The following is a 27688-nucleotide window of genomic DNA, read 5'->3' as shown; positions in this document are numbered from 1 at the left end:
TACCTGGTTCAGTGGTATTTCTAACTGCCTGTTAACATCTATTTTGTTTTACTGTTAATCATCATATACTGTTACTAGTTCCTGAGAATCTTCCATTTGCCAGGTGATTTATATACAATGTCATTTGATTCTCACACGATTCTTTGAGATGGTTGGTATTACACTCATTTTACTAAGGAAGAAACTAGAATCAGAAAGGCTAAGTAACTTGTGCAAGATCACACAACCTAAGCGCAATCTATTTCTCCTCTACCACAGCTGGGCTTCAGTACAGAGCTAGATTAAAACACAATGATCCAAAGGGAAAAGGAATCTGTTTAAAGTCTATGATAATGTATACAAATTTTCAACTGTTTAAGAATCAAGCTTTCTCATTACAATTTTTTACTTACATGAACGCTAAGTATAGATGATCAAACATTAAGTAAATAAAAGCAATGAAGGAAGAAAATGAAATGATTTTTTTAAATTCAGGATTCGAGATTTGGCATAGATTGATCTATCACTCATCTAGATAGTGAGCTAGCTGGCTTCTACCGATGTGGCAGCTAACATGCACATAGCCAGGGAAAGTAATGGACCAACTCATTAAACTTGATTATTTATAAACAATTATCATTTATTTGTTTTATATCTTCACTTGTCACATACCCTTGTCAGTTAGGATGGCAATTTCATGTATATACTAATTTTCTCTACAGGGAGTCATACTCCATATATTACATAGCGTTGCCTATAATTAAAATTGTTAGAAACTCTTTGATAATGATTCTTCACATTTGAAGCCTCTTATATACACTTATAGCTCAATAGTTTCATATTTTTTCCTGTTATTGTTATGGTTTGTCCTAGTTTGTAAAAGAGAAGATCTTTTGAAGGATGACCAACTGTCCAGTTGCCCAGGACTGCTGTTTCCCTGGCATGCAAGACTTGGAGTGCTAAAATTAGAACAGGACAAAAACTTTAAAAAAAATAGAGTGCTACATAATGGAGTACTAAAATTTTAAAAATCTAGGTCTCTAATATCATTTTTTGTCTCCAATTATCTATGTCATTTAGAATAAGACAATTTAACATTTCATCTAAAAAGTGAGAATAGGGACACCTGGGTGGCTCAGCAGTTTAATGCCTGACTTTGGCGTGCTTTGAGTGTGATCCTGGGGTCCCAGGATCGGGTCCCACATCGGGCTCCCTGCATGGAGCCTGCTTCTCCCTCTGCCTGTGTCTCTGCGCCTCTCTCTCTCATTCTGTGTGACTATCATAAATAAATAAAAAAATTAAAAAAAAAAGTTATATCTAGGGGACACCTGGGTGGCTCAGCAGTTGAGTGTCTGTCTTCAACTCAGGGCATGATCCTGGAGTTCCAGGGCAGTGAGCCTGCTTCTCCCTCTGCCTATGTCTCTGCTTCTCTCTCTGTGTCTCTCATGAGTAAATAAATAAAATCTTTAAAAAATTTTATATAGGGGGATCCCTGGGTGGCTCAGCGGTTTAGCGCCTGCCTTCGGCTCAGGGTGTGATCCTGCAGTCCTGGGATCGAGTCCCACATCGGGCTCCCCGTGTGGAGCCTGCTTCTCCCTCTGCCTGTGTCTCTGCCTCTCTCTCTCTCTCTCTGTCTCTCATGAATGAATAAATAAAATCTTTAAAAAATTTTTTATATTATAGCCACTTTCCCAATTATTCTTATTAATTATTATTATTTATAATAGAATATCATGGTTTTCTAGGTATATAATCAAATTATCTGCCGGTATTCAGGAAGGTATTTGGATAGCTTCGAGGTGTGGAGTGAGAACTGCTTACATAAGTTAGAAAACATCAAAAGCTCTAAGTGATGGGCCTGGCTACATAGGATTTTAAAATTTCTACATAATAATAGCAGTTTGCATACATTGGGCATTGTTTTCAAGAAGTTTACGCGTAGATGGGGGCCTGAGTAGCTCAGTTGGTTAAGCATCTGACTCTTGGTTTCTGCTCAGGTAATGATCTCAGGGCGGGAGATGATCCCCACATTGGGTTCTGTGCTCAATGCAGAATCTGCTTGAGGTTTTCTGTTTCTTCTTCTGCCCCCCCCCACTCTCTCATAAATAAACAAACAAACAAACAAACAAAACAAACAAATAAATAAATAAAATCTTTACAAGAAGTTTATACATAGAAAATGCTCAGGATATGCTGGCTAAAAGTTAGTTCTGTTACTGTTAGCAGCTAGCAGTCTTTGTCATAAGGACTTTGGGAGTTTTCAGTGAAGAAAGCAGGAGTCTTAGGTTGAAGCCAAGCAAAGATGGAATGTAGAAGAGCCAAGAACAGCCAGGGCCAGGAAAGGGAGCCCTCAATCCCCTGGACCGTGAACATCTAGAGACCACGGGTTGGGTGATTATGACTCTTACTGGCCAAAGAGAAAAACAAACAGTATAGGAAGCAGTGCAATCAGAAATGACCAAATTTATCAGCTAATTCCATTTTAAGGAGCACAATTTAAGAGGGATAAAAGGCCAAAATCCCCCCCCCCCCGCGCCGCCTTTTTAACCTGATATAAAGACACCAAGTTACTTTAACTTTATGGGGGCAACTGTGTGTGGTTGTGTGTCAGCAAGGGGGTAGAAAGAGCACTGCCATTTATTTTCCAGTCAAGTGATAAAACAGCCATTATTGGGATCCCTGGGTGGCGCAGCGGTTTGGCGCCTGCCTTTGGCCCAGGGCGCGATCCTGGAGACCCAGGATCGAATCCCACGTCGGGCTCCCGGTGCATGGAGCCTGCTTCTCCCTCTGCCTGTGTCTCTGCCTCTCTCTCTCTCTGTGTGTGACTATCATAAAAAAATAAAAAAAAAACAGCCATTATTTTGAATTTAGTGCAGACTTTGGCCAAGCTATGTCATCTCTTAGTTGATGTCATACAACATGAGACAAACATCCATCCTGACATGCTTCTTAGCCTACCTGGGGACCTAGGACTTTCCATTACTCATGCCAAACAACCAAAATGCAATGTTTTACCCCAGTTTCCACTGTCCTGCCAAGTGTCTTGCTAATATGTTAGTAACAGAAACTTGATATGACCCCAGTGAACATCAATCAATTTAATAATTACTCCCTGAATTCCTCATTATTCTATCATGTAATAACTAGAGAATTTGGTACCCAGCATCAAAATATGTGAACAATCCTGCATCTTAGGCAAACAAACAAACAAATAAATAAATTTTAAAAAATATCAACCACCTTACTAGGGTTGTTGGTGTCCTGCAGATGACAGTCCCATCCACCAGGGGTCTCTAGCTCACTGATATTACTTGAATCTACCTCTTCCCTGGGACATATACTAAATCTGTGCAGTCTGATACAACACAATGGCCGACAGCCACACGTGGCTATCTAAATTTAAATTAGTTAAGATGATCTAAAATTTGAAATTCAGTTCCTCAGTTACACTAACCACATTTTAGGGGCTCAGTTGCCACACGTGGCTAGTGGGTCCTACAGTAGGCAGTTCAGGTATCTAACATAGAAAATTCTAGTGGATAGTGCTTTACTAAATCTGGTACGTTAAAATCACTGATGTAGAAATAGTAGTTCAGGACAATGCTGTGAAAGTGCAAATAGGCAGCACCTCTCCTGCCAGTTCCAGCTAAGTTGTGATTAGTGTGTTTGAATCCTCCTTTTGTCTAGGTGGTATCCTGGATGGGTGATGAAAACTTTGTGATCAGATTCAACTAACTCTCCTCTCAAAGCCAGAATGTTCTATCATTTTAATAAGTCATAGATATCATTTCACTTTTTCCATCATTGAGAAAATCAGGGCCAGAAAATTGTAAGAAAGAGATGTGGTTTAAAGAAAAAAAAAATCAGAAGATCTTATGTTTATTCTTAGTTCTGCCCCTAACAAGCTGGGAGACCTAGACAGAGTTGATGAACTTCTCTGGGCCTGCACTTGTTCCTGGATAAAAATAAGTGGGGCGACCAGATAGATGTTCCCTAAGACCTAAGACACGGGAAGGGCAGCAGGACTATCGTATGTACTCCTGAGAAGCAAAACGAATCTATGACCCATATAAGAGGTTCCAATACGCCTAGAATGGTGAGAAGCTTCTGCCTCACTTCACAGATAAGCTCTAAAGTTACAGAATGGTGTGGTTTCCAAACATCTTTGGTAAATAGAATTAATAATTGCTCAGACTATATTAGAACATAATTGCTATTTTTAGTGTAAATATCTTTTTTCCTTTTGAGAGGAGATTATGACCTTAAGAGATAAAACTGATTCCATTCTTTATTGCTAATGTGTCACAATTAATACATCACTTAAGTGAGAATATTTCAAAATAACACTGTGGCTTTATTCCAAGGATCTCGATTATGGCCTTAATCTGATTTTGTGGTCATTCAAAACAAAAACAAAATGTCCTTAGGTGGCTCCCTGAATCATTCCTCTAAGGTACCATTCCTTGAGATGGATATCACTCTTTTAACAGAAACATAGACATGGGCTATATTCTCTGTTCTACACACTGATATTTTGAGTAAGTGGTTTTTAAAAATCTTTTTTTATTTTAAAGAAAAAGATGAGCTTCTTTTAAGGGTTAATGTTCCCACTTTTCTCAAACTCTGAATAAAAATACTCTTTTGTATCTGGGGTATCTCTTGCAGGTAGTAATTCATCCTTCAGTGAGTGGGCCAAATCCATGCCCATTTGCATGTAGTTCATTGTTTATCATGTGTATAATCCATTATGGGCTGAATATGGGGAAAATAAATGACAAAACGAGTTTGAAGGAGAGAAAATTATGGGCAGGAGGAAGCAAAGGATTAAAATGGAAATGGTGGTCAGGAGCCTCAGTTCTTTCCCCCAGGTGCTTTGTTGACAGGAAAAAAAATCCTCAACTTTTCTATCAAACTCCACCTGAATTCTTTCAACTACAATGATGCAAAGAAAATACACGCTAATTATGAGCAGGAACATTATCTATTAATATGTTAATGAAGCAGGTTTGCTAATGGTGAAAGACTTGAATTTTAATAAAATTTTAAGAGCTTCTTGATTACGTGTTTGTTAGTCGATATGATCATTTAAAATTATCTCTAGGTGGCTTTACATGGAATAAAACCTACATTAGAACTGTATTCTAAACAGGCCTTAATGAAGCAGGTGAGGATACCATCTGTGACATAAACACTGTCAGCCAGAAATTCACTTCAAAAGAAATGTAAACTAGTTAACAGGAAACATGTTATCATATCTGCCAGTAACAGCTTTCAATGTAGGTAATTTATTTATGCATTTACTTGCTAATTTTTTCAAATTCATATTTGCTTATGAAAATAATGTTCGATTGAATTAATGGATACTGCCTTTCATTATTGGGGGGATTTTTTTCATGTAAAAAAAAAACACAAAAGAACCCTCTAGTGTCCTGTTTTGACAACATCCCGTACATAGATGAAAACTGTTTTATCTGCCTAAACCCACACATCATTTGAGAAGAGATGGAAAGAGTCACCAAAAACCCCAAAGTCAAACCGGAATTAGAGGCTTCATTGAGAAGTTCCCGTGAATAGGAGAAATTGTGTTACCTGTTCTCCAAGACAATTTTGGCATCAAAGTAACTGGTAATCCCCATCTGTCTCTCTAGAGGGTAGGTGAAGGCAGCGCTTAGTTTCATCCTTCTTTTTGCATATTAGAAGCACAGGGTCTTGATTAGTGTTTGAACCTGGATTACAAGCCAGGGCTTCTGAAGAAGGGGCTGAGGAGGCTGAGTGGAGCTGCAGGTGTAGGGCAGGGTGAAGTTGGCCTGGAGTCTCTGAGGGGTGTGTGCAGCAGGCTTTGTTGTATCACTGGCGGGATTGGGGTCCAGGCACAGTGGGGCCTGTGTCTTCTCCACTACATATGAGGCAGTCATGAAGGTGTTAGCGAGGGAAAAAGAAAGTGAATCCTAGAATCCCTAGGAAGGGCTGCAAAGAGCCCAGGCTCAAGTGTTTGAAGTGCCCATATGTTTAATGGGCTGAGAATGAAGGAAAGTGCAGGAGGTGGGTGGGTGGGATGAGGAAGAGCAGTGATGGCTAACCCTCACCATGTCACTCTGAGCTTTGAAGAGAGGCTGTGAGGAGAGGTTGTGACAGGAAGTCACTTTAGAAGAAGCAACCCTATCTGAGAAACCAGGGGTGCTTCTCTCTGAGCAGAATTCCTTCAGTAAAACTGAGGTTGATTCATCAGGTCTCTTGATTTCCCAGAAATTGAAATACTATTGAGGTGACGGTGTCAATAAAACATACTTCTGTGGCAGTCATTAGAAATTGCTAACACTCTCTCTCATTCCTTAGTGTTTCTAATGACATTTTTTTTTAAGGTCTTTTTTTAAGGTTAAGAAACAATTCCAGAAGGTAATTGCCATTTAAAAGGCTTCTAATTGGGCCCTGGGTGAGTTTCTTTGAGGGCATGCTGCCCTCTAGGGGTTGAAGCAAACGGTGGCGGGGAGGATTTCAGAGGAGCCAAGGCCCTGTGTGAGAGAATGAAGGCTTTCCTAGGCGAGTTAGATTTTTCATAAAAATGATGCAGTGTTTTTGCATTTCAGCTCTAGAAAAAAATTTATTTCATAGAGAGTATCACCTATCCTAAAGGCTTTAAATAAAGTAACATCAGATTTAATATATTCCTGTGGTTTTTTTCCCTTTCTTTTTCTTTTTTTAAGATTTAGTATGATATTTTTAAGTTTTAGTATTTGGAAGGGTGTTGGTGGGAGCAAAGAGAAAATGTATAGGCATTTTTGAAACCATAATATTTCCCCATTCCTAATTATTCAGTGCAAAATCTCTATTGATGGCAACTTTCTGTAGGCCCTTCCAAAGGCGGCCACAGGTAACTCTCAATGTTACTGAGCTGTTAGGAACTGCAGGCAGAGAACAGCAGAACCTCCCTTTGTTTTGTTTTGTTTTTTTTTTAAGGATTTTATTTATTTATTCATGAGAAACACACACAGATTGAGAGAGAGAGGCAGAGGCACAGGCAGAGGGAGAAGCAGGTCCATGCAGGAGGCCTCATGTGGGACTTGATCCTGGGTCTCCAGGATCAGGCCCTGGGCTGGAGGCGGGCGGCACTAAACCACTGAGCCACCCGGGCTGCTGCAGAACCTCCCTTTGAACCCAACTTTTCTCATTCCAAAATCAATGTGCTTTCCTTTTTTGTCACCTAGAAATACAAATGGCTATCACTTTACTATATGTGTGTGTGTATGTATGTATGTAGGTAGGTAGGTAGGTAGGTATGTATTTATTTATTTTATAGAGAGAGAATCTCAAACAGGCTTCATGGCCAGCACCCTGAGATCATGACCCGAGCTGAAATCAAGAGTCAGACACTTAAAAAAAAAAAAAGTCAGACACTTAACCAACTTCCCCACCCAGGTGCTCCCATCACTTTGCCTTTAAACAAGTTAACTCCTTTCTTTTTACACAGTAATCATGTCTTTAATTTTTTTAAATAAATGAAAGGCTGACAGATACATAAATATACCACAACCATACATTTTATTGGTGACACATTTACCTCAAACCTCAATTTTGCCTAGAAAGAAAACCAATTATGAAAAATGAGTATTGTGGTATAGGCCAAGGGCTGGAGAGAGAAATTCAGGTCCTAAAGATTCAGAAAGTGGCCAGAGAAACTTATAATAACAGTAGAAAATAAAACTGCAAGCACAGGTTAGACTATAAGAAAAAATGGTATATAATAGTTAAATAACAAAATTCTGACATCCTACACCTGGCGTGCTTCATACAACATAAAAACACAAATCAGAATTGTGGACCTTTTTAGGTGGGATAAATGCCCCTCCTTGGACACTTTTCTTTTCCCCCTGCCTCCCCACCCCCATCCCACTCTAAACAGCATTGGTACGATAAAGGTCAGGGCAGGCTGTAAAACCCTTCTCACTGCTGCAGATGCTGTGTTGGTGGAGAGAGAGTTTGTAGAGTGGAAAGCCACAGCACAGAGAAGGGGAATTCTCAGGGTGGTGAACAGCTGCAGCAGGCATTTTACATACAGCGTGCCCTATATACACACACGCACAAATAATAGCATCACAGAATCTTAGGTTTGAAAAGGACATTACCAATTGGTTTTCTAAGCCACCTATCTAAAATGCACAAATCCTAGTCTGAGCTTCCCTAGTCTAATGCTCTAAATTTGAGCAATTCCTTGCCTAAATTACATTCACTAAGTCCATTAGTCCTAGCTCTGACTGGCGCTGGTAGATTTAATAGCAAACATTTACAGCAAGATATATCTTTCCTAAAGCCTGGCTCACAATACATAATAACAAGGAAAAGCCCTGGGTCCTCCCCACCCCTCCTCCCACCAACTATTACTAACACACCATGCAGAGTGCACACATACCGGCGTGGTTGCTTTTCGGATGATGGTGTTGATGTTATCAGTGATTGTCACTCTTTTTTCACAGCTTCTGAAAACATCTCTTAAAGTGGAAAAAACAATGCTGACAAATCTCTAAACAAGAGCAATCCAACCGTGTAGGGTCACCTTCTTTTGCAGAAGGAACCACTGGAGGAAGAAAAAAAATTTTCAGTTATTTAATGCTTGAAGTTGCCTTGGAAAGTGGTCTGACATACTCTCTTCTCTTTTGAATCACAGCTGCTTTTAAACAAAGTACAGATAAATCGATCTACTAGTGTGTGTGGGTAAACAGAGAGGGAGAGTGAGTTGGGTCTCTCAATTGTTCACTTCCTTTTTGCCTAACCTCATACATCCTGCCACAATTTCAGGCCAGTTCGAGTCCAGACATCAGTCAAAACGGACCACAGCTACTCCCACCCTTCTCCCCATCTCTTCTTCCTTTGTAGGTGTTCGAACAAATTTATTTTCCTGTAGGAAGTTTCCCTTCACATTTAGAGACTTCATTCTCAAGTCTTATAAATTTAACTACCTTTTTCTGGGGAACACGGCTTCAGAAACATGGAGATGTAATATTCATCACCTCTATCTAATGATGAAATTAAAGAGGGATATCCTGAAGTTTATAAAGCGTTAGTTTTTATTGTTTCTTAACACTAGATTTCTTATGGCTCATCTTCTGTCAAGTGTAGTCACCCCTTCCCAGGTTTTGCTAATTCCTAGAAAAAGCAATTTGCCCCTAAGGCTCTTACTGAATTGAAGAGATAAAGTTTGAGGATATCAAGATAGCTAGAATTATACTGAAAAGGAGGTGCTTCAAAGAGAAAAGCTCTGAAGATATCCAGAGGAGTTTTCCTGAGTCTTTGGCCAAGTACTGATCTGCACAGAAATGAGAGAAATTCCCCAAGGCTGCAAAAGGAGTAGCCAGAACAATTGTTGGAGATCACACAGTGCTGGATGGTATGCATGTTCCCACCAAACAAAATGAAGAGATCTCATAATACATTGGTTGGAGTCCTCAGAAGGGTCATAGTGATATAACTAAATTAGTCCAAAATGCAGCCTCTTTTGGACCCACTCTAAGAAAGCTTAAAAATCAAGCCTCAAAGGGATTAAAATTATCCACCTTAATTGGATGCCAGAAAAAAAATTAACAATCTTTAATGGAATACAACACAATACAGTAACAAGTAAACCAAAATTTGCAATTCTTTATCCAATTAAAAATTACCAGACCTTTAAAAAGAATCAATGAAATATGATGCACAATCAGATTAAAAGGCAATCAATAGAAAACAGAACCAGAAATGACAGGAAATCATGGAATACATAAACAAGGACAGTAAAACAAGTATAAGAAATCTTATAAACATGATCAAAGTTGTTAAGAGAAACATAAACTGATGAGGAGAGAAATGGAAGATATATATTTTTAAAAGATCCAAATAAAATTTCTAGAAATAAAAAATATAATACTGAGAAGATAAGTGGACTTTAAGATACTGCAGGGATCCCTGGGTGGCCCAGTGGTTTAGCGCCTGCCTTTGGCCCAGGGCGTGATCCTGGAGTCCCAGGATCAAGTCCCACATAGGGTTCCCTGCATGGAGCCTGCTTCTCCCTCTGCCTGTGTCTCTGCCTCTGTGTGTGTGTCTCTCGTGAATAAATAAATAAAATCTTTAAAAAAAATAAGATACTGCAAATTAAACTGAACAACATGAGGGGCCCTTGGGTGGGTCAGTCAGTTATGCGGCTGCCTTTGGCTCAGGTCATGATCCTAGAGACCTGGGATCCAGCTCTGTACTCAGTGGGGAGCCTGCTTCTCCCTTTCCCTCTGCCCCTCCTCCTGCTCATGCGCTCTCTCTCTTTCACTCTCTCAAACAAACAAATAAAATCTTTAAACAAAAAACTAAACAACATGAGATACAGAGAGAGGAAAAAAAAACATACAACCTTAATGAATTGTGGGACTAATCAAAGTGTGTAATGTATCTCTAGTTGGAGTCCAAGAGGAGAGGAGATTTGGGGAAGAGAAAGGGACACAAAATATAATTGAAGAAATCATGACCTGAAAAAAATTCAAATTTCTTGAAAGTTATAAATTCATATATCCAAAGAGATTGAAAAACCCCAAATAGAATAAACATAAATTAAACTACTTTAAGGCACATCATAATCAAATTGTTGAAATCCAGTGATAAAGGGAAAAATCTTAAAGCAGCCAGGGGAAACATAATACATTACAAAAAAGAGGAATAAAGGTAAAGAATGACAGTAGACTTCACACCAGAAGCCACACAGACCAGAAGATAAATAGCACAATATCTTTAAAGCGCTGAAACAAAAAATGTGTCAATCCAGAATCCTATGTGCCAAATGAAAATATTTTTCAAAAGTAAAAGCAGAATAAAAATCTTATAAGACTAGGGTCTCCTGGGTTGCTCAGTCAGTTAAGCGTCCAACTCTTTATTCTGCTCAGGTCATGGTCTTAGGGTCGTGAGATCGAGGCCCTCCACACCCCCCGGGGGGGGCAGGCTCTGCACTCAGCCAGGAGTCTGCTTGAGATTCTCTCTCTTCCTCTCTCTTCCTCTCTCTTTGCCTCTCCCCATCACGTGCGTACACATACGCACACTCTCTTTCAAATAAATTAATTAATTAAAAAAATATAAGACTGCTCTTGCTCTCTGACTCTCCATTGTGGTGAATGCAGTTGACTATGCTCCTTAGCTTGTTTTCTTACAGACTTTCAGGATCAAATAATTCCTGGCCAAGAAACAAAAACAGAATCATCCCATTCCCTGATGGATGTGGATGAAAACTGGTAATAAAATCAGGTATAACTCCAAGAGGAAACACTGGGGAAGAATGAACCTGGGTCTCTGAGGAATAGCACATAAGATGGCACACATTTTTATGCTATACTAAGGTCACTAGTATCTTACCATATCAAACTGAAAATATCACTACCATCTGAACAGTTGGATGTGTTTTATTGGGAAAATAATTTTTCTCTTCGTTTCTATACTTCCCTACTAGTAGATTGGTTCAGGAATAACCACATAGGATCTTCTGTTTGAAAAAAGAATTTAAGACCAACAAAAGCTGAGGAAGTTTATTACCAGTAGCCCTATGCAAAAAGAAATAATAAAGATTTTTGGATCTACACAATGAAGAATGGTGCCAGAAATGTTAAATATATACACAAATATAGAAGTTTTTCATATTTAAAAAACTCTTTAAGACATAGTTCACTACTTAGAGCAAAACTAACAACAATGTATTACACGATTTATGGCATACATAGAAGCAAAATATATAAGAACAACAGCACCAAGGAAGAAGAATTTGGAAATATACTGTTGTATATTATTATATTATTATATAGGATAATATTTTATATGGGATTATTATGGGATTATTATCCCATATTATTATATGGGATAATATTTTTCAAAAGTATGGCATAATCTTTTTCAAAAGTAAAATGTGAAAAATTAAAGATATATACTGCAATCCCTAGAACAACCATTAATATAAAAAACCAAAACAAGTATAACTCATAAACTAATAGTAGAGATAAAATAGAGTCATTAAAAAAAAAAGCCTTCATTTAATCCAAAGAAAGCAGGATAAAAGGTGTATGGAAACATTTTGGGGGTGATAGAAATATTCTATATAGGGGATCTCTGGGTGGCTCAGCAGTTTAGCGCCTGCCTTTGGCCCAGGGCGCAATCCTGGAGTCCCGGATCAAGTCCCGCGTCAGGCTCCCGGCATGGAGCCTGTTTCTCCCTCCTCCTGTGTTTCTTCCTCTCTCTCTCTCTCTATGTCTATCATAAATAAATAAATAAATAAATAAATAAATAGGCATAAAATTAAAAAAAAGAAATATTCTATATCTTAATTGTGGTGGTTGTTCTATGACTATTTACATTTTTCAAAACTCAACAAATTGGTGAATTTTATTGTGAGTAAATTTGAAAATGAAGATTGTAACAAGAGAGAATGGGAGGAGAGAAATAGAAAACTGTGAGTATAGACAAGTATTTAAAGAGTTTTGCTCAAAGGGGATGATTTTTGTCAAGGGAAGAAGGTCAAGAGAAAATATCTTTTTAAAAATGGGACAGCAATATGTTTATATGCTGGTGGGAATGATACAGCTGAGAGGAAAAAAAATGGATAATGTAGAAGTAAGAGAGCAAAATTGCTGGAGTGATATCCTTGAAGCTGAGACCATTCATCTATGGTAACAGTTGGGAAGACAGAATATAAGAAAGCACCTGCTGGTTAAGGTAGCGTTGTGGTAGGAATCAGGGATCCCCAGGTGGCGCAGCAGTTTAGCACCTGCCTTCTGCCCAGGGCGTGATCCTGGAGTCCTGGAATTGAGTCCCACATCAGGCTCCCTGCATGGAGCCTGCTTCTCCCTCTGCCTGTGTCTCTGTCTCTTTCTCTCTTTCTCTCTCATGAACAAATAAATAAAAATTTAAAAAAAGAAACCTATAGATTTTTCTCTCTTTAGGTTATTTTAGTTTTCAAGGTGAAATAGGAACCTGAGTGTAAGAATGGGGGTGAGGGGAGAGATGGGAAGTTGATGAGAAACAACATGGTACGAAACAGGCAAGGAGGATAATGGGAGAATGAATGGTCTAGAGGGCTAGCATGAGGGCCTAGAAACATTAAGGACTCATTTCACGTTAGTGGCCATAAACTGAGACTAGTCAATGTGCTTGTGTTTTTCTCCGGCCATACTGTAATGACCACAGGTGCAGAGTAGATGGAGAGTTGGATTCAACAGGTGTTATAGTTTTGCCTTGAGTACAATGAAGTTAGGTCGGGTGCTAAGGATATGTTCAAATGAATGATGATAATGTTGGTTGAGGAATTTAAGTTGAGTAAGGAGGAAGTGAGGGCATCAAAGGACTGGGCATAGTGAAGAGTGAGAGAACCAATGGATTAGAATCAGAAGCCTTAAAGATGTACATACCACTTCAGCCAATTATCCATATGTAGGAATTTTTCCTTAAGAAATATTGGTGCAGGGACACCTGGGTGGCTCAGTGGTTGAGCATCTGCCTTTGGCTCGGGGCATGATCCTGGGGTCCTGGGATTGGTCCCGTATAGGGCTCTTCGAAGGGAACCTGCTTCTCCCTCTGCCTGTGTCTCTGCCTCTCTCTCTGTCTCTTGTGAGGGAATGAATAAAATCTTTAAAAAAAGAAAAAGAAAAGAAATATTGAGGCAGATGCACAGCACATATGAGAACATTCATTTCAGTATTTTATGTAACCGTAAAACTTATATTACATAATACAATTATATAAATATTTATCAATTGAGAGTTGGTTAAATAAATCATGCTCCTAAATTAAAAACAGGTTTTGTGTGGTTGTGTGATCATCTGTCAGGTAATACACAAGGCTATGTTGTGAATTTAGCTGGAAACTGGATTGATGAATTTATTCTCTGGCATTCCAAATTACCGCTGTTTATCTTTCCATTGCTCTAATACTCACATTATTATATAACTAGACTCCCTAGAATAATAATAAAGTAAATGAGAATGTAATTAGACCTTGCAGTGTTTTTTATCACCTACAGGTTAGTCATGGAAGAGTAGTCTCCGCAGAAATAGCCCTCAAGGGACACCTGGGTGGCTCACTGGTTGAGTGTCTGCCTTCCGCCCAGGACATGATCCTGGAGTCCCAGGATCGAGTTCCACATTGGGCCCCCCACATCGGGCTCCCCTCATGAAGCCTGCTTCTCCCTCTGCCTGTTCTCTGCCTCTCTCTCTCTCTGTGTCTCTCATGAGTAGATGAAATCTTAAAAAAAAAATTGGCAATTAACCAAAAATATATATAAAAAAAAAAAAGAAATAGCTCTCAAATTGAGCAGGTACACAGTACCCTTTCTCATTCTTGATGATCACTGCTCATGGAGCATTCTGGTGCCCTCCTACCTGCCTATAAAGTTGGGTGTTGACACTCTCCCAAATGTTACAAGAGCCTGTGGTATAGGTGCTGTTCAAAGGAATATAGCATAAAATGTATAGTATGTGTAGTGTGTATTTTATAGTATGAAATGTGACATTTCTTCTGGAAATGTAAAGGAATAATAAATAATATCTGTAAGCATGCATAATATTTGATCATAAATTAGACACTTAAGAACACAAATGTGTAATAAATTGTATCACTCTTCAAAATCCTCGGGCCGCCTGGGTGACTCAGCAGTTGAGCATAAGTCTTTGGCTCAGGGCATGATCACGGGGTCCCAAGATCGAGTTCCGCATTGGGATCCCCGTGAGGAGCCTGCTTCTCCCACTGCCTGTGTCTCTGCCTCTCTCTCTGCCTCTCATGAATAAATAAATAAGATCTTAAAAAAAAAATGCCCATCGCCCTCCCCTCCCAATTTTAAGCTTGAACATGTGACTGCTTTAGAGACTGAAATGTGAGAAGTGATACATGCCCATTTTAATCAGAAGTTTTAACTGCCATTGTATGATTCTGTCTTGTTCTCTTTCTCCTCTGAAATGCATTATAGGGGGAATATTCCTTCTGCCTAGGTCTCAGAATGAAAAGGAGACAGTGCCCGGCTGCAGGGACATGTAACATACATGGAAGGAACAATACTTTGGAATTAAGCCACTAAGGTGTTGGGGTTATGTGTTTTGTGAAAGTTAGTCCAAACTGACTGCTATGATAAACTAAATAAATTGAACATTACACTGGATGTACGTAAAAGCCTTCAGTACATTCCGTAGAATGGAGTAAGGACTGCATTTATCCATTGCTAACTATCACACACTATTCATGCATTTATTTATTTATTTTAAGATTTTAATTTATTTATTCATGAGAGACACAGAGAGGCAGAGACACAGGCAGAGGGAGAAGCAGGCTCCCTATGGGGAGCCCAATGTGGGACACGAACCCAGGACTCCAGGATCACGCCCTGAGCCGAAGGCAGAGCTGAGCCACTGAGCCACCCAGGTGTCCCATGTTCATGCATTTAGTACTCATATTAACCATATGTGATATGTGGTATTATCTGTAGATGAAGGTTGAAGGAACTAGGACTAATAGTAATGTCACACAATTAGTCCTGCTTCACAGTCTGGTTTTTATCTTGCTAAGGGGCAGAAATGGTTATGGTTCCCAACAGACGACTCTTGGTGGAGGAACAATCTGAGGCTACAGGGAAGATGAAACTGAAGGATAAAGGGGAATTTTTCTCTTCAAACATATACGATCTCTGTCATTTCTCTTTGTGGTAATAATTTGCAATGATATAAGTGAGATTTTTCCTCCCTGCACTATTAATCATTTGAGTCTCCTGCTCATTACACCATTGTATTAACAAGAGATAGAGTGTCATATGAAAATAGCTGTATTTAAAAGCACAGCTTATTTATGCATTTCTGTATTTTCCATATTATCTTACAAAGAAAATATGTTAATTTTAGAGTGAGAAAGCCAATATGCATCCTACATTGGTCTGGCAAGTGAGATTATAAATTAGAGTTTTTCTTTCTCATTAAGAGAAAAGAACTGAACATTCCCCAAATTAGCTTCATCCCCACTTATATATGTGTCACATACATGAATAGAATATTTACCTACTTAAAATTTAAAGGTGAATAGGACAGTTGTGGAATTAGGTTGTTCATTTGTTGGGGATACCTGAAGTATTTAATATTTAAGTACACGTTCACGGTCCTTTCAATCAATGACAAGTTAGGTGAAGAAAAGAGAACATTCTTGTAATGTTTCCTGGACAACAATATTCTGGGAGTTCTATTTTATTCATTTGGTCCCCTGGGGTACTCCCCACACTCAAATTGATAAAATGATGACCTTAAGGTGAAGTTTCATCTACAAATATAGAAAATAAGAAAATCCTCTGCTCTCTCCACATTTTGACTTTATATGTAACCTTCCCTGTAATGAATTAGGAGCACCAGCACCGTTGAACACTTGGGTCAGACAAATGACTGAATCCATCAATGTAATTAGGCAGTAAAAGCAGCTTCCCAGAAAAGCAGTTACTTCTTTACTCACCAGACCAGGTTTCTTTTGTCCTTTCCTGGTATGTCGTGCTTCTTGCTCTGTATTTCAAAACAACCTCTCTTGCCATTGCACTAATGCTTCTCTGACAGTTGCAGACCCTGATATATGATGATTCAGGTTGCCTCTAGTTGAGAATTTACCTCTCAGGTTTAATGTAAATGTAAGCTAATAACTTCTTTAAGAGGAAGAGCTGCTTGATCAACACACTATCCTTCAATAAAGCTCGAAGAGGAAGGTATAACAGACATCTCAGGTGAGAGATTCAAGGGCCCTTTTAATGGATTGTTTGGCACTTTAGTCTCTAGTTTAATTTGCAAACAGCCTCTATTCCCCTTCGAGTGATTTCTGCCAAGTATGCTATCTAGCCTCTAGGAAAAAAGGGGGTGGGGGACAGTTGGTATTGGAAGGAGAGCAAAGGGACAGTCCAATTCAGAGCTTTTAGCTAGGAAATCCATTTGAAAACCTGTTGACTCATAAAGGACCACCCAGTCAGAATGCAGACGGAAATTAAGCATGACCAAGGTCCCTTCAAATGTTCTTCCCATAACACTCTACTCACAGAAGCTGTAGTGAAACTATAGCAGCTTTTGAAATTACATGACCTCAATAAGACCTAGAGATTTTTATTGGCCCACAGGGCAGGGTATTGAAGAGAAAATATTCTTTTACCTCTAAAATATGATGATGTTACTTTTCTGGATAAACAATAAAAACTTTCCACTGAACATGGTTGGAAAAAATAAGAACCCCTGTGTTTTTGAAATTTCGGGGTACGTGTGTGACTGTTTAATACTCTAATCGATTCTTCCTAGTAAATCACCACTCTATGGGTTGGCATTGAAAGGAATACGGTTTGTTTCTTTGGTGAGCTTATAGACTGAGTAGCATGAATGGTGGCTAAAAAGGAGAAAAGGGAATGTCATATTCTTTAGTTATTAGTCTGGAGGGCAGGGGTTGGAGGTGAGTTAAAAGATGTAGAATTGGAATTCTAAAAATAATTAAGGAGCTATTTAGTAAATCCCTTCCCACAATAATGTGTGACTTGGAAAAATGATAGGTGACCTGGAGCAATAAAACTTCTCATGCAGATCTTGAATAGTAAATGATACAATCACATCTACAAAAATGACCACTCCCTGGGGTGGTAAGGAGAGTACTTTCCCAGCATTCCAAAAGCTTCTCTGACTCTCTACTGTTCATGTTTACAAATTACCTGCCTAGGCTGGTTAACTGAAACACAGAGAACAGATAAACATGCTTAGCAAACCATTTAACCATGCTAAGCCCATAATTATCCTGCCTGAACATTTTATTCCTAAGTCTAAAATGGTTTAAAGTAGTAAAGTGTGGGTGTATGTATGTATGTATGTGTGTGTGTAAGAGGTAAGTTAATTGTGTGTGTCAGAGGCAAGAGAATAAGAAACATCTAAACACCATTGTTAGAAGGGAAGGTATAGGTTAACCTGGGCTCAAATAACTTCCTTCTAACCCATCAGTAGCACATTATCTAAGATTCTAAAGTGCTAAATTGGTCAGATAAGAGACTTGCTAAGATGTAAGATCCTCTGAACAATGAGGAAAGAAAATTGAAGTGAAAATTGCAATCTCCACCCACAAGAGACTTAAGTGAGATGAAGTGAAAAGTGTTTACAATGGAAGAAAAGAGGGAAAATGGGAAGAGGATGATATTTAATAATAAAGATAACACTGGGGACCCAGGGAGGAGGAAGATGAGGGGGGGGAGGGGCCAGCAAAGCCAAAGTCATAAAGCTCCACAGGGGTCTGGGCCTGGGGGTTGGGAAAGCTCAGAGGAGCTTATCAGAGTCAGCAGTGACTCTGCCAAATGCTGAGTGGACAATTGGTGTCAAGGCAGCAGCAGCAGCAGCAGCAGCAGCAGATGTTTTTCTGGTAGAAGAATGGTGGAATGATCGTCACAGGAAAATATTGCGCCCTGCAATAAGAGCTGTGTTTCACTGACAGCTGGACAAGAATGCACACAGACATAGGGGCAACACAGAGGCTGTGTGCAGACGGGGAGGGAGGGAGGGAAAAACAGAGACACATAAAGATGCTAAAGAACAGGTCTCTTAGAGAAGCATCTGTAAGGCAACCAGGACTAGCTACTGGGAGAAATAAAACATAAAGAATGGAAAATTGTTCCCGCCATGCAGTGAAACATGTGGGATCTGGAGCTAGAATGCCAGTATTCAGAGCCTGTCACCTACTAGCTGGGCAACCCTGGACAGGTTACTTGTGACCTCTTTGGCCTTTAGTTCCCTCATCTGTAAAGTGGATATAGTATAGTACCATCTCATGCGGTTGTTGTGAAAACGGAATGAGTTTATTGAGTAAAAGAACTTAGACTATTTCCCGGTACCCAGGAAGCATCAATAAATGTTAGCAACTACTGTGATGCCTGTGATCAGCTTCTGTGAGCGGCCCTGAGGTACCCAGAAGTACCTAGTTTAGGATGGTTGGGTAGTATCTACATTGTCACATCAAGATTCCGATTGTCCTCCTTAAGGGCAGTTTGCAGGGTGGTTACATGTAGTAAGGATGATGGTAACATTTTATGAGGTTTACAACTGCTTTAGGCAAGTCACTTACTCCCACCCATTGAGTCTCAGTTTCTATCTGTAAAATGGGGGTATTTTATATATATATATAATATATATGATATATATATGTATGTATATGTATGCATATACATATATGTACACATGTGTATACATATACATAAAGGTATGATATATATGTATGTATATACATATATATATACATGTATATACATATACATAAAGGTTTCTGTGAGAGTGCCTAGAACAATGCCTGGAACAGTTTCAACACACAGTGTTAATCCCCTTTGTGATGTTGGTGATGGGCAACAGGTTTAAAATACTCTCATCTAGGAAGGGAGATCCTGACTGTTCTCCCAGCTGCCTGTAGAGAGGCCTTGGGTTTAGCTTCTCTTGTCAGAGCCTGGAAGAACTGATCTTTTAGGTCACACAGAGAACTGACGTTTACCTTTCACAACTTATCTCAGGTGTGAACAGAAGGAAATTGACAGCCTGAGTCTTTAAAGTGGGTCAGTGGTGATGGGAATACATTTTTAATTCTTCCTTGAAGTCTTTCCTCTCTAAAGGAAGGAAGCAAGAGGAAGCAGGTAACAGTTTGTACAGGATGGGCTCTGATGCTAATGTCACAGGAAATTTCTGCCTTCTCCTGCCCCAGATAGCAGCTGGCTTGCTGGTGGGCATCCTGCTATGGCTTTGACCACTTCACTGGGAAGCAGGTCTTTCTTACTGGGGATAGACATCTGGATGATTTTGGCCAAGGACATGATCTCCCAAAGAGCCTCCTGAGAAGAGGTTCTCTTCATGATCCCTCAGTATGCATATTCATATTCAATTCAATAGGCTCATATTCAATAGGCTCTCTCCACTTTGCACACCCCAAGAAATACTTCCTCTGGAACTCCAAGAGAAGAAAAGGCACGAAACTGAACAGGTGGTGATTTTGTACTTGCTACCAAATATTCAGGTTTTTGTCACCACCAATAGTAGAAACAAACCTGCGAACCTTTACCTCCATTCTTGGAGCCAACACTCCTTCTGGAGGAAGAACATGGAAGAGCCAAGCACCCAGCCAGCTGACTACAGGGTAAGTCCCAACTGGGGCCTTCTTCAGAAATCCATTCCTGCTTTTCTTTCCCATCTGCTCTGCCAGGGCTAACTGGGAAGCCCCCAGGGTGGTTTCTAATATATGTCTTACAATGTCCAGGCTCCCTCCCCAGCAATCATTTATTAGAAAGAGGTTTTATGATACAAATTTGATAATCTCCCATGCACACTGGCACTGTTCTAATTGAAGTTGTAAGCCCATAAAATTCAAGCCCTTTGTCTTCCTGAAGGCCACAAGGTTTAAAAAGGTTTAAAAAGATACTATTGTCCTCTCTAACACCCACGACATTGTCACCAGGGACTGATTAAACAGACTCCTGAATTGAAACAGTGCGGATTTTGTCTAGGTCCTTTTCAGGCCTGACAATGGCCTTTTCAGTTCCCAAGACAAAAGGAGGTTTAAGAATCGAGATTCTTCTGAGATAACCGCATCCATATGGAAGGCAAGGTGGCCAGCAGCTGAGACCCAAACACCCCACTCCCTTCCCCCTCTGTCCTCTCTCTCCCCATTCCACTAAATTCCAGGTGATGACACTGCCTCAGCCACCCTACCTCCTGTGGGTGGGGGAAGAAAACTAGGGTCTCAAACTGGCCCAATGCCTACTCTTCACAGGCCTCACTGAGCCCTTGTTCCCTTCCCTGGATCTGAACTCCGACCCTACTCTCCTCACGCACATCTCCTTGCAGTGGGCACCAGGGAGGCAGGTTGTCACTTCTCCCAGAGGGTAAACACTCTCACAGCAAGCTCTGCAGCTCCCGATTCCCAGGTGAAGGGCAGTTACAAACTCCAAGGGTGGAACAACTACATCTCCGAGATGAGAGTGCATGGGGACCGCCGGTGAAATGAGACCCACTAGCAGATCCCACACCTACGTAGGCCCAGCAGGGCTCTCCAAAGCAGTCTTCTCTCAACTGGCAGCCCTGAGGAGGGTCATTTTCCCACCACCCTTTGATTTCTTCATTGTGCTACCCCCTTCCCCATTCCACTTCAAGTAGAGCTAAGAAGAGGCAGGAAATCACAGATGCCAAGCGAGGCAGTCTCAGGCTTAGTTGGGATTTACAAATTCTCCGGGTGCTCGGGCGCGGGTGCTCCTCCGGGCGCGGGTGCTCCTCCGTCCCCAAAAGGACAGCTTGCAACCAGGCCAGGGCTGCTCCCACGTAGTATGCTCTGCCCCCAGCCCAGCTGGCACGTCTCCAGAATAATCCTTATGGGAAAGCTTATTATGCCCTATCGTGGCCAACTGGGTTGACTTCTGGTGTCTAAGACACCAGCAGCTTCGGGAGCCCAGAGGGGCCTCCAAGTCACTTCGGGCCCAGAGCACCTCCCTTTGACAGGGATCCCAGGGTTTCCGGTTCCCCCCCCCTCCAGCCCCGCAACCGCAACCTCTTCCCTCCACCCCTTCCCCCCAGTATCTTCCTAAAGCTGCGTCGGGACGGGGATCTGTCCTTTCCACGCAACCCGGGGCGGGGGGGGGAGGGGAGAGTGGACTGGCGCCCTGAACTCCGGTCCGGAGAGCACAGCTGCCAGGTACGTCCCCGGCAGGCGCTCGGGGGACTCAACCCTACACATTTTATTCTCGCAGCACCACAAAGAGGAAAAATACTCTATTTCTTTAAAAAATAAGTTGCTTCCCATACAAATAGCTATTTAAAAATATACAAATAAGGTTTAAGCAATAAAATCTAGCTCTGGGGCTGGCGGTGGAGGGAAGAGGAGAGGGGGGGAAATCCTGGCTAAAGTTCCCTGCTCCGCGGCTGGCGAGGGCGGGGCGGGAGACCCCTGCGCCCAGGGAGGTGGGGCCCGCAGAGAGGAGGGGCCGGGGGAGCCCTGCGGATCTCGGCCCCCAGCCCGGCTTCGGCCGCACAGGCGCCCCGAAGTCCGGGGCAGCCCCGGGTGCCCGCGGCCCGCATCGGGCTCACCAGCTCCAGGACACCAGGGCCGGGGGCGCCAAGTGCTGGTAGGCGGGGAAGAGGCCGAGCGCCGAGCAGGGCGCGAAGGCGGCGTAGCCCGGCACGGGGCAGGCGGCAGCCGTGGACGCGCCGCTCTTGTCCCGGACGGAGGCCGCGCTCACGTCGCCGCTGCCGCAGGGCTGACCGTCGCGCACCAGCACGGGGACCACCACGCGGCGCAGCAGGCCCGGGGCAGCGCGCAGCTCGGCGGGGGCTGCGAGGTCCGGCGGCTCCATCGCCCCCGGCGCGCCCGGGGCGCGCGCGCGCTTCAGCTTGTAGCGATGGTTCTGGAACCAGATTTTGACCTGTGTGGGCGTGAGGCGAAGCAGGCGCGCCAGCTGCTCGCGCTCGGGCGCGGACAGGTAGCGCTGCTGCCGAAAGCGTCGCTCCAACTCCAGCGTTTGCGCCTTGGAGAACAGCACCCGACGCTTCTTCCTCTTTTCCGCGTCTGAGCCGGGAGACGCCGGCCGAGCGGACGGCCGCTGCGACGAGTCGGGCGGGCTGGTCTCCGGGCTGCTCTCGTCCGAGGCTAGAGGGGGCAAAGGAGACACGGCCCCGTGAGACGCCGGCTCCTCCGCCCTCGGGCTGCTGCCCGCGCGCGCGCCCGCGCGCCTGGAGCCGCCGGCCGGAGGGCGCCGCCACCTGCCCGCGGCTCTTGGGGTGACACCATGCCCTTCCCTGGGCCCACAACCGGACCCCCGCCTCTCCAAATGCCACAGCCTGAGATGAGACCCCCCTCCCCCCACCACCTCCTCAGAAACTCTCCAGGGCCCTCTTAAAACAAGTCCGCACCGGTCGCTGCGCTAGCGGACAATTTGCCGCAAGCTCGGTCACCGACCCGGGCCACCTCCACGGCCACTGCAAGAGGTGGCCGAGGTTTGCAAAGCCCTGGGGAGCTGGGCTCGCCAATGCGGCCCATCCCGGACTGAGGCCTGAGAATGTGGCCGTGTTTTCAAACATTTAAGGGCCGTTTCTTAAATATTTAAAAAAAATCGTGAGCTCTAGAAACAGCAACCCAGATCCCGGGCGTCAGTGCCAGGCGCAAGGACCTGCCCTCGGGCGGTGCTGACTAGGGCACGAATGGCATCGGGGTTTGAGGAGGACAGAGCCTCTGGCCCAAAGGCTGGTTGGGACTGCCCGGCGCCGGGTGGGTCGGGCGCACGGTTCTGCTCCCCGCTCCCGACCCCCCCCCGCGGTCTTCCGCGTACTCACAGGGGTAGTGGCCGCGCTCGGACTCCAACCAGGCGGCGCAGGGGCCGGGCCCGGGAGCGCCCAGCTCCGGCTCACGCCTCCGCAGGTGCTGTGCGTCCTGCTCGGGTAAATCCAGGAGGCTGCGCACGGTGAAACTGAGGCGCCCAGAGGTGGCCATGGCCACGGAGGGGAAGGGGGGCGGGGCAGGCAGGGAACGGCGCGGCGGCCCGGGCGCCGCCGCTACGAGTGGGCGCCCGAGGCGCACGCCATGCGCCGGCTGCCGGGATATTAGCGCGCTTACAGCGCGGTCTCTGTTTATATAAACAGCTCTTCCCACCCGGGATGCTTTGAAAGCCGAGGTCCGGGTCTCCGGGGTGTTAAGTACCTGATGAGTGCTGGACCAAAGACAGCGAGCCCGGAAGGTGCCACCTCCGCCCCCCGCGCCCCGCCCCGCCCCGTCCCCCGCCCCCCCGCGCCCCGTTACCTCCCAGAGGAGGCAGGAAGCGGCTCTCCGGCATTAGCGATTCCGTCTGATTAGCCCAAAGTGGGGACAGATAATGGGGATTGTTACCAATGAATAACATCTTGGGTGGCGAGCGGTGGTCACCCCCCGCCTGTCCCAGCCCCGGCTTCCTCCTCCTCCTGGGCTGACGCGGGGCCTGGCCCCGAAGGAGCGCCGGCTAGGGTGGGGGCGGCATGGGTGGGTGTGTGAGCACCCAGGAATTTATTCCCTGTTTGCTTTATTCCTCGAGCTTGTTTGCTAGAGCGTTCGTGGCCCGCAATTGCCCGGAAAGTGATTTACAAGGCGGCGTTAAGCCCCGGCGCGCTCGCTCTGCTCTGCTCTGGGCTGGGGCCCCTCCGGGGACTCCGGCGAGGAGCTGCAGGCGGCGCGAGGGGTCTGGCGCCGCCGGCCGGGCCGCGGGCTTGGAAGGCGGCTGGAAACCACACCCCTAACGCTCCCCGCGCGGGGAGCTGCGAAGGGCTGGCTGCAGGGCGGGAGCCCAGCCCTGCGCCCGGTTCCCCAGACCCGCAGAACCGAGGCGGAATGGGCCAAGCGCTTCAGGTCCTTGGTGCCACCGCCGGGCCCCGTGGCCGCCGCTCCTCGGAGCCCCCGCCCCGCCCCCCAGGCCCGCGCGTGGGCCCAGGGCGACGGCGCGTCTCACCGGGAGGCCGCGGAGGCTTTGGATGGCCTTGGCGTCGCCACACCCTCCGGCGCCCCTGGGGAGCTTCAGCCCTGTGGCCTCGGGTCGGGCGGAGTCCCGGGGCTACGGCTTCTGCCCCCGGGCGGGGCAGGCCTCGCGCTAGCCGGTACCGGATCACCGGGAGAATCCGGGCTGGGCTCGCCGGGCAGAAGGGTCTGCCTGCCGCCCGGGGGGTGGGGGGGGCGGGGAGGGGGGGCGGTGCGGGCCTGAGATCCAGCTCCCACAGCCCCACCCCAGCAATCGCTCCAGGTGCAGGGCGTTCTGCTGGCCCAGGGCTCCCCGCGCTCGCGCTTCAGCGGGGCTCGCGGGGGCCGCTCTGGAGGCCTCGCCTCTGCAGCCGCCCTTCGGGTATTTGGCTGCTAAATTCTGGAGAGCGGCGCGGCGCTTGGGTGGCCGCCCCCGAAGCCCTAGCTGCACCTGAGCTTACCCCGGACCTGGCTCCTGTGCAGTGGCCCGGGCTCGCTGGCCCGGTGCACCCTCCCCATCAGCCTCCCTGTCAAGCGTGCCCAAGGCTCCCCGGGCTGCGCCGCGCGCTGGGTGGTCGGGCGGAGGCAACCCCAATACAGGCCAACTGCTAGGCCGCGGACAAAGGGGAAATGGAGCTCGACGCCCCGGACCTGTTGGAAGCATTTGTTCCAGTCAAGATTTTGCATTTGTTCAGTCCGAAATAATGCGTGATTGACGCCTGCTCACAAAGCTCTTTAGCACGCCGGGATAAATCGGAGCTTGTCCCGTGTTGTCATGGTTTTCAATGGGGTTCAATGGGATTGGGAGCACGATCGACTCTGCTGGCCGTCTCTCCGCCGCCCCGGCAATAGATTTATTAGTTATGTCTTTTTAAATAAGATTAAATTGAAATGACTTGTCTGTCCTCTTCGAGATGGGCGGCAGAGGGAGCCAGGAGTAGAGGGGGGCGGGAGGTGGGGGATGGGGGTGGGGGAGCAGAAGCCTGAAACTCGGGGCCCACTGCGCCCAACACCTAAGCCCCAGCGTCCCAGAGACTGAGCAGGTCACAGACTGACCCAGGGCTTCCAGGACTTCTATCCAGTTAGAGCCGGATGCCTGGCAAACCTCTGCTACCCCAATTTTCAGAGACAGGTGGAAGGAGAGCACTGATTGAAACCATCTTACGGAAGCATTAGGATAGACTCCCATTTGGGGTCTGAACTTCATGGCTGTGTCAGGGAGAAGGAGCTCTGGCCTGGGAGTCAGTTGGCACCCCAGCCCAGCTCCTAACTAGCTCTAATGGCCTCATCACTCTGAACCACCCTCCCCCCCACCTCCCCCTCCGCCCCCCACCCTTATCTGAAATAGAGGAGAATAGATATGGTAACTTCTTAGGACCTTATAAGTTTTATGATTACATCTGCTGGCATTTTTTTAAAACTATCTTTATTGAATTAGCCAGCAACTTTGGTCTTCCCCCTCACTCCATCATGCCCCCCCCCCTTTCTGGTACTCATCCCTAGGACTCTGACTCCACATTCTCCAGAATGTTCTAGGAGAGGATGTGCCATCTTCCAAGTTTACAAAGGACCCGCCACAGGAGTTGGAGTGAGGTAGATCTTAGTTTTGGAAAGAGGACCAGAGAACCAGGTCAGGAGATGCAAAAGAAGTCTTTCCTGGAGTGACTGACCTCTCTTAGCCTTTTAATCTATTTAACATCCTAAGCCCACACTGACGTGTAGAAATAAGTAAATGGCACTCTTCAATTCTTAAGAGCTCTTCAGCATCAAATATTTGCTTTTACTCTTAGTATTTGGCTCCCGAAGAAGAGATAACCCCCCACCCCCCACATTCAGCATTGGTGCGCTGAGAAGGACCTAGCTCTGGGATTAGCTCCAAATATTACTTCTAGCCTTACCTTCCCTAATCTGGCAGCAGCGTTCCTGGGTCTCAGTCTGTGTTCTAAATATCCCAGGAAAACTCCGTACCTGCTGGTTCTAGAAAGCATTGCGGTTTCACTGTGTCATTGTGGTTTCCTCCCTCCTCTGTTAGATTCCTTGGCTGGCTGGTCCAATCTTCTTAACTGGGCTCTGGGATTTTATCTAAATTCTCTCTAAGAGCCAGAGCCTGGGGACTCCAGGAAGTTGTTCCCTTCTTTTTTTTTTTTTTAACAAGTTTTTTTTTTAAAATTTTATTTATTTATGATAGTCACACACACAGAGAGAGAGAGAGAGGCAGAGACACAGGCAGAGGGAGAAGCAGGCTCCGTGCACCGGGAGCCCGACGTGGGACTCGATCCTGGGTCTCCAGGATCGCGCCCTGGGCCAAAGGCAGGCGCCAAACCGCTGCACCACCCAGGGATCCCAAGTTGTTCCCTTCTGAAGTAATGGAAGAAAGGAGGTAAACAGCCAGAATCATTAGCGAAAGGCACTTTCGCTATTGCCTCTTCATATCAGATAAACTCAACGACATGGGAGGGGAAATTTATTTTGATACTGGGTCAATTGGAAAAACTAGGCAAGATAGTAAGTTTTACACATATTGGAAATCTTTATATAAATTGCCTCCAATTCATAAGAGATTCTTAGTATCACAAGCAAATCATCTAACTGAATATCCTTTCTAGATTTTAAAATATTATTTGATGTTCTGGACATTTGAACTTATTTTGCAACTCAACATGGCTTGGGAAGATTATTATTTAATTAGATAAGTATTTGTTTCCCTGTAATTGGATGTAGTGCATCTCAATCCTAATAAGAGTTTTTAATCGTTAGACATCTGTGCTATAGTGAATATATTTAAGCAGTTTGCATTAATCTGCCTTTCAAAAGTATTATCCAAGATGATCATCATGGCTGCGTGCTTAAGAATTTAAGACTAGAAAATTCTGAAATAAAACTAAAGTATCTTGATTTTAAAAAAATGATTGCATCTATATCTTGCATTCCGTTTTTAAATCCTTCCATTTTGGTTAAGTGTTTCACAAAATCCTGTGAATCTATACAGTATTGAAGAGAGGCAACATTGCAAATTCCCCTTGATAGATGGAGGGCCCTCAACTGCCAGGACATTTTTCTTTGCCTCATAGCAACTGCTCTCCCCCCCTCCTTTTTTTTTTTTTTTTAAATCACTATTCTGGTTAAAATAGCAAAAGGAAAAATAAAAATGGGCTTTTGATACCTCCAAGAAGAAGTGAATGATCTTGATCAGGCTTAGGATAGAAAGAAGCAGTAGCATTTAAAATCAGACCTCTTTGCC

At 44.4% G+C, this 27688-nt stretch overlaps 1 protein-coding gene across 1 annotated transcript; it reads right to left on the bottom strand.

Annotated features, from left to right (window-relative positions):
- Nucleotides 1-22054: 22054 nt before the first annotated feature.
- On the bottom strand, nucleotides 22055-23457 carry NKX2-8 (NK2 homeobox 8). The gene is made up of 2 exons (XM_055309039.1): nucleotides 23301-23457; nucleotides 22055-22617 (listed from the first exon to the last, which is right to left on the bottom strand). Exons 1-2 carry the CDS (start codon nucleotides 23455-23457, stop codon nucleotides 22055-22057), a joined length of 720 nt encoding a protein of 239 aa, XP_055165014.1.
- Nucleotides 23458-27688: the final 4231 nt, after the last annotated feature.

Source organism: Nyctereutes procyonoides, unplaced genomic scaffold (assembly GCF_905146905.1).
Source record: "Nyctereutes procyonoides isolate TBG_1078 unplaced genomic scaffold, NYPRO_anot_genome, whole genome shotgun sequence".
Taxonomy (NCBI): domain Eukaryota; kingdom Metazoa; phylum Chordata; class Mammalia; order Carnivora; family Canidae; genus Nyctereutes; species Nyctereutes procyonoides.
The sequence above is the reverse complement of the archived record's forward strand: the minus strand, read 5'-3'. Positions and strand labels throughout refer to the sequence as shown.